Genomic DNA, 12988 nt, shown 5'->3' on the forward strand with positions numbered 1-12988 from the left:
CAGCTTGGGCCCCCTGATCAAGGCACATGTGAGAAGCAATCAATGAACAACTAAAGTGAAGCAACAATGAGTTGCTTCCCCCCCCCTCTCCCTTTCTACCTCTCTTGCTCTCTCTTTCAAATCAACTTAAAAAAAGGATTAAAAGTGACTTAAAATAAATCAACCAATGAATGTATAAGTGGAACAACAAATCTATATTTCTCCCCCCTCCCTCCCTTCCTCCCCCCTTCTCTGTCTCCCTCCCTCCCCCGTTTCCCTTTCTTCCTTCCTCCCTCTCTCTAAAATCAATTAATTAAAAAAAAAACCAAAACACTGAATGCTTCTTCTAAAGGCACTTTTCTGTCCAGTCATGTGCTCTTGTCCCCACAAATAGCCTCTGCTTTTCTGGTAACCTAACTATGGTGCAGTTTTACTGGGATGCACACATAGCAACTGTCCCCATCGGATTTTTTAACTTCCAGTCTGGCGATCTCGTGCCTCTCCTGACTCTCAGAGCTCGTGTGCAGCGTTCGACAATGTTTTAATCTTCCTGGCGGCTCTAGGGTCCCTAGCAGTGATGCAGGGCCAGTACGCTGCCTGTGTTTTTGGCCTTTGGCCTTTGTGTGTTGACGTTCCTCCTTTCCCAGCCTGGACCCTTCAGATGGCGTGGGAGTTCTGCGCTCCTCCTGGCCGCTTTTGGGTGAGCCACCCAGTCTGAGGTTTCAGTTCATCCTCTAGTTCCCTTTTTAACTATTTTTTATTTTCGTTGCTTTTGCCCCCTTTTGTTCCACTAATAGTTTTCCCTTGATCTAATTTTTTTCCCTAACTTGTTCCAACAGGAAATTGATCATTTTGAAATGGTTTGTAACTGCTAGAGGGGAATGAGTTCTTGGGGTGGACGGAAAGTTTTGACCTAAGTGCCAACTCATTTTTATGGAATAGGATAGTATCTTTATGATGTGGGCAAAGATTAGTCCCGTGGAGAAACAGATCAAATAGGTTTCTTTTCCCCTGTGAAGACCTCAGAGAGCTGAACGTAAGAGAGAACAAGCCTCGCCACCCGGAACCGGCGTGGGTGGTGCTTTCTCTAGGGGTCTCTGACCCTCCTGTTGTCCGGGAGGCTCACGCCTGCCCCTGCGAAGATGGGGCCGGGTCCCCGGGCTGCTCGGCTGTTCCCAGCATCATCTTCCACGGAGAAACTTCTAGACGATTACTTTAAAATAAACAAGTATGTTATTTTCTTTCTTTTTTTTTTTTTTTTTTTTTCATTTTTCTGAAGCTGGAAACAGGGAGAGACAGTCAGACAGACTCCCGCATGCGTCCGACCAGGATCCACCCGGCACGCCCACCAGGGGGCGATGCTCTGCCCCTCCGGGGCGTCGCCATGTTGCGACCAGAGCCACTCTAGCGCCTGAGGCAGAGGCCACAGAGCCATCCCCAGCGCCCGGGCCATTTTTGCTCCAATGGAGCCTTGGCTGCGGGAGGGGAAGAGAGAGACAGAGAGGAAAGCACGGCGGAGGGGTGGAGAAGCAAATGGGCGCTTCTCCTGTGCTCTGGCCGGGAATCGAACCCGGGTCCTCCGCACGCTAGGCCGACGCTCTACCGCTGAGCCAACCGGCCAGGGCTGTTATTTTCTAAACATGAATTGTTTTCTAAACGTGTCATTTTCTTTTTTTTCTTCTTCCTTTTCCAAGTGAGAGGAGGGGAGATAGATTCCTGTATGCACCCCCAACTGGGACCCACCGGGCAACCCCCATCTCTGGCCAGTGCTCTGCCTATTGGGGCCATGCTTGCAGTCGAGCTGTTTTTAGCACCCGGGGCCAATGCTCTCGAACCAGGGCTGCGTTCTTTTCTAAATGTGAATTATGTTCAAATTATATGTGAATTGTGATGAAAGACTTACCAAAAAAAATCTTATTAGATGGGAGAAGAGAGCAGAGGAAGCCTTGCCTTAAGGGTACGGCGCTTCTTACGGTTGGGTTTGAAGACAGAAAAACAAGTGCTGTGTTTTTTATGTCTGTAGGATCCACTACGCGCTGCTAGTCTTTTAGCCAATATTTTCTTCATACATCAAAACAGTGCATTCTAAATGCTTCTGTTTTACAAAAACTTCTGTTAGGAGTTTGAAAGCAAACCCACAGCTTCCTGGCTTTGTGAGTGAGGGGTGTGGGGTAGAAGGCAGTCCCTGAGGCCCTTTGTGGACCATCCCCTTTGCCCTGGAGGCTGCCACCAGTCGGGAGGACACTGGTTCTTGGTAAATGATTGCACAGGACCAGTTTCAGCTGGTGGGGCACCTGCCGTGGGGCGTGGGGTTCAGCAAGCGCTGAGAATTTGTTGGGTGCGCCTGTTACTTCTGGTGTACGTTTCCCATGGGCCTGCCTGGTGACTCTTGCCCATGCATTCATTCGTTCACAAACAATCTGAACGGCCCAGAACCTGCACAGTGCACTCAGTGAGAGTACAGAGGTATGTGATAGTCTCCCTTCCTGGAGTTCTAAGCTCAGTCATTCTTTTAATGCACCTGCTGAGTCTCTTAGACGTAAAACTGTGGGTGGCTGGACGAAGACAAAGGTAGCTCTTCTCAGAACCATTTCTCTCTCTTTTTTTTTTTTAAAGATTTTATTTATTCATTATAGAGAGGGGAGAGAGAGAGAGAGAGAGAAGGGGGGAGGAGCAGAAAGCATCAACTCCCATATGTGCCTTGACCAGGCAAGCCCAGGGTTTTGAACTGGCAACCTCAGCATTTCCAGGTTGACGCTTTATCCACTGTGCCACCACTGGTCAGGCCAGGTTGTTGTTTTTTTGTTGTTGTTTTTTTGTTATTGTTGTTTTTTTACCAGCAAAATAACTGAATAAAATACAAAGTGCTTAATCACAATAGGAATCAGGGGAAGACAAATTAAGGGATCACCTCTGCCCATAAGATTGGCAGAAATTTAAAAATCTGACAATACCACAGAAAGGTAAATTGTCACATGATAGTGCTGGGAATATGAATTGGTACCATTTAAGGGAGAGAAATTTGACAGTGTGGTTCAGCTGAAGATGCATAGACCCAGTGACCCAGCAAGGACTTTCTTGATTACCTTGTAAAGGCTTTCACATGTGTGATAAGGATCTGTGTCAGCAGAGGTTACTGCAGTCTCCTTTGTAAACGCTTTAAGAAGTCGGTTTTTAACAACAGGAATATGAATAAACCTTTATGACTATACAGTGAAATATTACATTCCAATTGAAGTGAGTGAATCAGAGAATCTTTGTGAACCTTTGTTTCTTGATGAATCTCAGAAACAACATTGAAAGAAAAATGCTAATTACAGAAGAGTGTGTACAGGATAACACATTCAGAGTTTCAACTCCATGTAACCAGCACAAATGTTTTATGGATGCATACGTATATAAAAGTACAAAACCAAATGTGAGTTGATAGGATAAGCACCAAATTCAGAAGAGGGGCTGTTGCTGCAGACGGTGGGAGGAGAGTGATTCCAACATGTCTGCGTTTCTTTCTATTAAACGTAGAAAGCAGACAGAACCGCCGATGATGACCTCTATTGAGAGCCAGGCGTGTCTGAAGTGCTTTAATGACAATAACTGCTCTGTGAGGAAAGCTCGCTGTGCATCCTCAGCCTGCAGAGAGGGGAGCTGAGTGGGCAGAGGGAGTAGTGACCTGCCCAGGGCCACGTAGCTGGGCAGAGCGAGGGGGCAGCTCTGGGCACCGAGCACAGAGCCCGTGCTCCCACTGTTCTCAACACCCGCAGGGTGCTGGCTTGGCCTGCGGGCGCCGGGCTCGTGTAAAACCATCAGGTAAAAAGTCATAGAGGTAGGAAGCAGTTTATCTAGGGGTTCTGTAGGTTTTTCTTTTCTCTTTTCATATGCCTCTCTGTTAATAAGTATCATTTAACTTCACTTAGTGGTTGGCAGGCGAAGCCCATTATATTGTCATTTTGATACTGTGGTCAGTGAAGGGAGAGAAGCTTGGTGGCAGAGGAGAAGGAGAGGGACCATGGAAGCAATAGGCGGAGAGAAAGCGGCTCTGAGGAAAGCGGTGACGAGGTTAGTGTAGGCAGAGAGAGTGGCTTCTTCATTTGGTGAGTTTACTTTATTGCACCCTCTGAAATGCCCCCAAAGGTGAGTTGTTATGTTACTTGGAAAAGCTAACCATAGCTACCTTTGTACCAGAAGCTGTGCCCGGCGCTCCACTGGCTCCACCTGTTTTGTCTCACAGTTCAGCACTACGATTACATCTTGAGGTTGGGCTCAGTTTACAGAAGAGGAAACTGCAGCCCAGAGGGAGTACCTTGCACAAGGCCAGTTAGTGAATGACGGGTCTCTGATCCCCCTGCCGAGCTCGAGCTCTGGGCCGCGAGCTCTGAACCGCTTTGCTAACTGATTGGCTTCCAAGCACGTGTCTTTGTTTCGTTTGGAGTAGGCAGAGCAACCCTATGGCACAACTGCTTCCTGGGTTCTCAGCTGTGTTGACGAGGTCACAGGTAGAATAACGGCTTGGGATCAACGCAATGCTTCTGAGAGATTTTTTCATTCCTTTGGAAAGAAAAAAAGAAAGGAAGTCATGACTTAACTTTTTGTTGTTTCACTTTTTAGACAACACAGATTGCAGCGGAGAATATTGGAAGTGAATTACCGTACAGCGCCGCGCGATTTAAGCTTGATATGCTGAAAAACAAAGCGAAGAGATCTCTAACGGAGTCCTTGGAAAGTATTTTGTCCCGGGTAAGTAGCGTCATTTCTCTGAATTTAAGCTACGTCACTTTTTAAAAAAAGAGTATAAGATTTGATCTGTTGCTTTTGTTCTATCAGTGCTCATCATATAAAGTATAGAAGGTGTTTTTAAACATCTTCTCAATCTTAGACCAATGTTATCTACACTTTAAATTCAGTCTTTAACTTGGCCTTGGTTAAAATAATTTTTTGTATTATTTATACTCCCTTAGAATTTTTTTCTGTCCCCCCAAAATGTTATTCGCTGGCTGGTTCCTATAAAGGGCGCCGATTAGATATACCCAGGTGTGGGTTCCAGTCTCCCTAGAGTCTCTGGGTACTTTAAAATCCAGTGGCAGGTCAGCTGCCACTGTTTGTGCCTGGCGCTCTGCAGCGGGGTCAGCCACCTGCAGCCCTCAGGCCAGATGCCACCCAGCTCCTGGGTCTGTGACTCGAGGTTGGTGGAGACACAGCCACGCCCACTCACCCACCGGCTGTCAGGCTGCTTCTGTGCAGCGCTGAGTAGTTGCCAAGACACCACATGGCCAACAAGGCATAAGACACTTGTTTTCTTGCCTTTGCAGAAAAGTCTGTGGACTTCAGCTCCATAGGGGTAGAGAGTAGACACAGACACCAATCTGGGAGTTAAGAAACACCCCCACCCTGCAATGAGTGTAACTACCCTGATGACACTTCTCAGAAATCAGAGTTTGATACCTTTCTGGTGCTTGCAACATCTTCTTATAGCTCTTTATTTCATGACACACTCCATTAAAAAAAAAAAAGCTGGCCCTGGCCGGTTGGCTCAGCGGTAGAGCGTCGGCCTGGCGTGCGGGGGATCCAGGTTCGATTCCCGGCCAGGGCACATAGGAGAAGCGCCCATTTGCTTCTCCACCCCTTCCCCTCCTTCCTCTCTGTCTCTCTCTTCCCCTCCCGCAGCCAAGGCTCCATTGGAGCAAAGATGGCCCGGGTGATGGGGATGGCTCCTTGGCCTCTGCCCCAGGCGCTAGAGTGGCTCTGGTCACGGCAGAGCGACGCCCCAGAGGGGCAGAGCATCACCCCCTGGTGGGCAGAGCATCGCCCCCTGGTGGGCGTGCCGGGTGGATCCCGGTCGGGCGCATGCAGGAGTCTGTCTGGCTGTCTCTCCCCATTTCCAGCTTCAGAAAAAAAAAAAAGAAAAAAAAAAGCTGTGTATTTTTTAAGTTAAATTTTATTTTGTTTGAAGGCACTTCTGAGAATTTTGCAGCATCCTTAGAGATCATAGAAATAGTCCATTTACAAAGTCTGGGTGGAGAGTGCCCATGGAGACAGAATGTCATTTGAGTCACACAGCTGGCAGGTTACAGTGACTTGTGACATGGGAGAGAGTTGTGAAGAATGCTCACGCTTACGTTAATACTTGGTTTTCTTTGTAGATGAAGTTTTCTCTTCTTCGTGCCCATTAAACCTGCTAGCTGACAAATCCACAAGGTGTTTTGGAGCACTTAGGCTAGTGTGTTATTAAAAAAAAACAAAGAGACAGAAATGTGGGTTATCTTAATGTCTACGTGTTCTCAGCAGCACTTCTCAAAAGGTGCATTTTTCCTGAGTGTATTGAAATAACCAAGGTGCTTCTGGCGGACGCCTTTGCAGAAGCCTCAGGGGTTCCACCTCCTCTGCCTTTCCTTTGTGCAGGGTAATAGAGCCAGAAGCCTTCAGGAGCAGTCTGCCGGTCTGGATCTGGACAGCTCCGGGTCAAGCACGCTGAGTAACACCACCAAGGTAAGCACACTGTCCTTTACGTGACACTCCTAAGAAGCCAGCAGGTAGGTCTTGCTTGTCTTCTACCTACGAGGCCTCTCAAGGGACAAAAGGCTTCATCGGTTCACCCATGGGGAGTCTGGTGCCAGTGGAGGGCTGGCCGTGCAGTTATACCATAACAGAGAAGTTTTCCATCACCAAGCAGATGGCAATTGCACCAACAAAGAAATGAACCGCCGTTCTAGACCACGGAGATCTGATTTCTCACAAAGCCACCGATGGATTTCTCTCCCAAGTAGATCTTCCAATATTAGAAATAATTGAAATTGGGCAAACCTCAGAAGCGGGTTTGTGAATTCTGAGGAGTATGCAGCTCAGATCCCTGAAACCTACTGTATCCACTGGCTGCCTCTATGATTATGATTCAACGTTTCTGTTTTATCTAAAGCAGCAACTAAGCTTCTGCATTCGTATCTGCCACCAACCATGGCCTTGTGATAGTGAGCAGGCCGGTGGTTGTCGTTAGTAACAAACCTGCCCTTGTTTTCATTCCTTGCTTTCTAGACGTGAGCATATTTAAACATGGGTCGTTCAACTTTTAACCACCAAACTGTGGATTTGGGTTTTGTGCTGCGGGGGTCAGCTTTCCTCCTGCCGCGGGCCGGCCTCAGGTGGGAGTCGGCGTCTCAGTGGCGGCCAGCCCCCTACCTCAGAGACTCCAGTTCTTCTGAGGCCCCTGCTGGGCTGGTTGCTGTAAAGCTTTTAGATCATAACCAACACTAAGGAACACACTGAACATTATGAAATGGTTCGCAAACACATACATATTCACTCACCAATTAAAATGTCACAAAACAGTATTTACTGTAGACAAACATGTGACACATGCTGGTATTTTCTATTTAAAACTGTTCATGGCAGCATAAAATGGATAGCACCGCCTACTCACGTGTTGGAGCCTGCAGTGTGAGAAACACTGCCTTAGATGAGTGCTTCCCAGGTTCTGAGGTTCGTCTTTAATGGGGTTCTGTTAAAATGCTGATTCTGATTCCCAGCGGGCCTGGGAGGAGGCCAGAAACGCCGAATTTCCGACATGCTCCACGGTGATGTTGGTGCCCAGACCTGTGAGCCCACTGTGGGGAGCGAGACCCTACACGCCAGTCCCCTGAATGTGATTTTCCACGTTGAAATTCAGTGCAATGTTGCCTCATCCACCCTCCATTCACTCCTTACTGATTCCACCTCATGGTTCATTTCGAGTTTGGAAACATGGTTTGTCTGCTGTATACAGATGAATGGACAGAGCGCTGCCCTGTGGGAACTTGTCTGGTAGGAGAGCGGTGACGAGTAGAGTCTGGAGAGAGACCCGAGAGTCTGAGTAAGAGGTGGTGGTAACTCTGCGGTCACAGGAGCGAGGGGAAGGTGTCTTAGGTCAGTGGAGCCAGAGAAAGCACGGGGGAGGCAATGGTGCTTTTGAATCAAATCTTGAAGAAGGTGTAGGAAGTGTACTGTGGAAGTGGGCGGGGAACAGGGCATTTCAGGGAGATCAGTGCAAATGAAGATACTGTGAAGAAGTTCCTGCCACGCAAAGTGACTTTTCCAGTCAGTCTTGCTTGTCTTTTATTCTCCAAAACACACATCTAGGAATGTACTCACATCATGAATTTCTAGGATAATTCTAAGAGAAATGGACATTTTCAGAAGCCACCTGTGTGTACTGTGTGTGTGAAGAACTGTATGTGCACTTCTGCACATCTTTTCTGCGTCCCGAGGTTGAGGAACTGTCGTAAAGGCACGCATTTGAGGCGGTGGGATCTCTCCCAATAAATCGATCATAGGAGTTGCAAAGAAGCTGAGCATCTGAGTAGGCCTTTCAGGTGTGAGTTTTAGCTGAGGGTTATCAGCTCTTTCACAGAATTCGGAGGGATGTTCACGAACACCGAGATGAACAGATTTGCCTCGCGGGGGTTATTTGCTGTGATGTACTGTCTCAGACAAGTTTTTAAATGCCCACGTGAGAAGAATCTTTGGAACTGTAGATTCCTGAAGAATATCATTTGGGAATCAACATCTTGTTGGGAATTAATCTTTCCCTACCTAATTCCTACAGAATTAACTATATATAATATCCCCCCTCAAAAACCATAAATTTAATTTCTTAAAATTAAAATCCATAGTGCTATCGTCTAAAAGGCACTCAACTATGAAGCAGATGAACAGTAGAGCTCAGGTCTCCGGTCTAGCATCAGATGCATCCATTCCTTTCTACTCCCTTCATGTTGATTTATTCCGTCTTGCAGTTTCAATGGGGACAAGCTGGTGCATTTCCTCTTAAATCTTTTGATTTGAGAAAAATATATTGGCTGCCAGCCAAGTCCTGGGCTTGCAGCCCTAAGCATCGGTGTGAGTGGTAGCAGTTCATGTTTTTGAAAAAGTGTGTATCTTGAAAGCTTACAGTATTAGAATATTGTCATGATTCTCAACAAATGTTTGAGTACCCACTCAGTAAGTCCATTGAGTACCTCACAAAACAGTAACTTGTATTTGTATGACATTTTACAGTGAACAGAGTACTTTTAGTTATATTATCCTGCCTAATTCTGAAACCCAGCGAGATAAATTTTCCCTGTACAGACGAGGAAATCGAGGTGCAGAAAGAAGTTAAGTGATTGGCCCCGAATCGGGGCAGCACGTGCCTCGGGAGAGATTTCCTATATTCTGAGAATAATCTAGGGAGTAATTTTTAACCCTCAAGATTACCAAGTTAAATTTGAGCATTAGGTCAGATTCAGAGAGAGCTTTAAATGGTGGGTGTAAAATGTATGAACACACTTGGCAGAGAGAAAGAACTTGATTTGTTTAAATAGTACAGACAAGTTTTACAACCCTCATTACATTCTTTTTTTTATTATTTGTTTTTATTCTGAAGTGAGAAGCAGGTAGGCAGAGACACGGATTCCACGTGTGCCCGACTGGGTCCGGTATGCCCACCAGGGGGCAATACTCTGTCCATTTGACATTGCTCCACTGCAACCAGAGCCATTCTAGCACCTGAGGTGGAGGCCATGGAACCATCCTCAGTGACTGGGCTAACTTTGCTCCAGTGGAGCCCTGGCTGCGGGAGGAGAAGAGAGAGACAGAGAAAAAGGAGGGGGGGGGGGGGGGTAGAGAAGCAGATGGGCACTTCTGTGTGCCCTGACCGGGAATCGAACCCGAGACTTCTACATGCTGGGCTGACATACTACCACTGAGTCTACCGGCCAGGGCCTCATTATATTCTTACAGGCAATAATAGTACAGTTGTGTTTTCTAGATAGAGGAAACTGTACTGGCTTTGCTTAGAACAGTTATATGTTGTGATTTCTATCCCTTACGCTTGTATTTGGGCAATTTCCCATTTGTCCTGCAGCCTTGCATTTTGTTTGTCTCTGAAAAGCAGGTATTTAATGGGCCTTTATTTCCTTAGTATTTTGGTGGCCTCTAGATGGCATTATAACCCAATGTGTTTATGTATTGCAGTGTTCTCCCACTGCTGGGATTAGAGATTTGTCAACTCCACAGGTCCCTCCCATGTGCCTGATCTGCTGTCTGTCTGTCGCCAGGAGCCCTCTGTGTGTGAAAAGGAGGCCGTGCCTGCATCTGAGAGTGACTTCAGGCTCCTCAGCTCCTCCGAGGACCTGCCCAGCGATGCGGAGAGCCATCCTGCCGAAGAGCCTGCCCTGCCATCACCCCCGCAGGGCTTCAGAAGGCGTGCGAACACCCTGAGTCATCTCCCCGTGGAAGGCCAGGAGCCCCCGGAACCTGCCCAGGGGTCCCCCGGGGTCTCACAAAGGAAACTTATGAGGTATCACTCAGTGAGCACAGAGACGCCTCATGAACGAAAGTAAGAGTTGTTTAAAATGTGAATTTATTGTATAAAATAGCTGGGGCATAGCTGTTATTTAGCCAGGTGTGTGCATCCCAGGTATTTTTATTGAGTCAAAGAAAAAATCTAGTCAGGTTTTCCTCTTGGCTTAGAAAGATGAAACTTGAAGCAGTGACATGCTTCCCCCTCCCCCACCCCCCGCCCGGGAAATGTGATGTAGGAGGAACTTGTTCCCTGTTCCAGTCGCCGGCAGCACACGGTGAAGAGGCAGGTAGAACTGCACAGAAATGGCCCTTGTGGTGTGTAAGAATCACTGACCAAGCAGTGTGAGGGGCAGTGTGGACTTTGGGACTTAGCTTCTGGGCTTGAGGACGAGTAAGGAATGGGCCCACTGGGAAACCTGGACCATCTCTAGTGGGACCGAGATGCAGCGGTTCGTACCGAGCAGAGCGTGCGCAGCGACGTGGACGCCTGTGCTGGCCGCGGTGGCCGTGGGTCCTGGTCCTAGCTCGGTCCTGACCTGGCAGCGACGTGGACGCCTGTGCTGGCCGCGGTGGCCGTGGGTCCTGGTCCTAGCTCGGTCCTGACCTGGCAGCGACGTGGACGCCTGTGCTGGCCGCGGTGGCCGTGGGTCCTGGTCCTAGCTCGGTCCTGACCTGGCTGTGACCTGGACAAACGTGCTTAAACCTCTCCACGACAGAATTGGAATCGATGTTTTCTAAGATCTCCTTCAGTGTGACAATTCTAGATTCTTCTAACACGATTTACTAATTGTAATTATTGGGCTCTCATTGGAATTTTCTGGTTACAGAGATGGATAAGTAATACAGTAACAGAAGTCCTCTCTGTTCCTTCTGGGGTCCCTTGACAATACATCTGACTCTGTAAGTGTCGGAGACCATAGTGGACAGAATTATCTTGAGAAATAACTTTAAAAACCTTTGACAATCCCCCACCTCGTACACATGAAGTCAGGCTACACCTGCCTGCAGGCCCCTTCCTCTGATGGCGACAACTGAAGCCACAGGACGTGTGCCAGGGCAGGTCATACACGGATAACGGACAGTCCACACGGTGGGTGGGGAGCACCTGAAATACTCCCCGTGAAGAAGCGAGAGTGCTAACAATCCTCAGACAATAGCAGGGCCTCTGAGCTTTGTCAGTCAGCCATTGAGAAAAGTCCTAGAATTCACTGGAGAACATTACCCCCAAGCAGGACGTACTTCAGAAGCTGGTATTTAATAATACGACATTTTAGAGACAAGCATAGTTAGAGACCTTATGAGGCACCTGTTGTGTTTCCTAAAGACTTGTATACACACTAGGTACTTTTATTCTGCCTCTCCACGGTGTTCCCAGCCCTCAGTGTCTGGCAGTGCCAGTGCCCAGGCAAACGTTCCTGTCTGGAGAGCCCTAGTTCTCTTGCTAAGCCTGATGTTCCACACAAGGCAGAGGCGGTGGGAGTCTGCATCCCTGACAGTTCACTCCCCTTCTCCCCGAAGAATGCAGCTTCCTGATGGAGCACGCTGGGCATGGTGTGGGTGTGAGAGCGATAGGGCAGTGTCCCCCTCTCCCCGCCCCTCCCTTCTCCTCTCCTCTCCCCGCCCCTCCTCTCCCCTCCCCTCCTCTCCTCTCCCCTCCCCTCCCCTCTCCTCTCCCCGCCTCTCCTCTCCCCTCCCCTCTTCTCCCTGTCCCTCCTCTCCCTTCCCCTCTCCTCTCCCTTCCCCTCTCCTCTCCCCTCCCCTCCTCTCCCCGCCCCTCCCCTCCCCTCTCCTCTCCTCTCCTCCCCTCCTCTCCCCTCCTCCTCTCCCCTCCCCTCCCCTCTCCCCTCCCCTCCCATCTCCCCTCCCCTCTCCCCTCCCCTCCCCTCTCCCCTCCCCTCTCCCCGCCTCTCCTCTCCCCGCCTCTCCTCTCCCCTCTTCTCCCTGCCCCTCCTCTCCCTTCCCCTCTCCTCTCCCCTCCTCTCCCCACCCCTCCTCTCTCCTCCCCTCCTCTCCCCTCCCCTCTCCTCTCCCCTCCCCCCTCCCCTCCCCTCTCCCCTCCCCCCTCCCCTCCCCTCTCCCCTCCCCCCTCCCCTCCCCTCCCCTCTCCCCTCCCCTCTCCCCGCCTCTCCTCTCCCCACCTCTCCTCTCCCGCTACCTCCTCTCCCTGCCCCTCCTCTCCCTTCCCCTCTCCTCTCCCCTCCTCTCCCCACCCCTCCTCTCTCCTCCCCTCCTCTCCCCTCCCCTCTCCTCTCCCCTCCCCCCTCCCCTCCCCTCTCCCCTCCCTTCTCTCCCTTACCCTCTCCCCTATTTTGCTTTCTGCACCCCTTGCGAACTCTTCTCATGTAGTACAGGAAATGAGACATTGACATTCAAGGCAGGTTATTGTTCATGTTCAAGAGAGTTGTATTTTAAAAACTCTGTATTTTGTTTTGCTTCCCTTTTCTTTTGTTTTAATGAAAAAAAAATTTCCTGTCGGTTCCTAAAAAGGGAATAGAGGAAATGGTTCTGTTGGGTGTGGAGATACATGGGAAGTGATCAGGAATTACCTTTCACAATATTTTTTTACTAAAAACTGCCTTTGCCAATGAGAGTTGGGGTGCAGACACAAAGGGACTTTCATCTAGAGTGAGGCCCCAACATCCTGGCTGTCTCTCATGTCATCCGAGCTCCCTGCCTGTCTCCCCTTCTCTGCCCCTAA

At 49.0% G+C, this 12988-nt stretch overlaps 1 protein-coding gene across 6 annotated transcripts in view; it reads left to right on the forward strand.

Moving 5' to 3' along the window:
- TBC1D1 (TBC1 domain family member 1) overlaps window positions 1-12988 on the forward strand; it is a 244641-nt gene that overhangs the window by 137569 nt on the left and 94084 nt on the right. For 4 of the 6 annotated variants that reach the window (XM_066387172.1, XM_066387171.1, XM_066387174.1 and 1 more), the window contains 3 exons: window positions 4585-4713; window positions 6376-6462; window positions 10044-10324. In XM_066387172.1, the coding sequence (XP_066243269.1) occupies window positions 4585-4713; window positions 6376-6462; window positions 10044-10324 (497 nt within the window). The remainder of the gene's footprint in view (window positions 1-4584; window positions 4714-6375; window positions 6463-10043; window positions 10325-12988) is intronic. The other 2 variants (XM_066387173.1, XM_066387175.1) reach the window with 1 other exon arrangement.

The sequence above is a fragment of the Saccopteryx leptura genome, chromosome 5, assembly GCF_036850995.1.
Source record: "Saccopteryx leptura isolate mSacLep1 chromosome 5, mSacLep1_pri_phased_curated, whole genome shotgun sequence".
NCBI classification, from domain to species: Eukaryota; Metazoa; Chordata; class Mammalia; order Chiroptera; family Emballonuridae; genus Saccopteryx; species Saccopteryx leptura.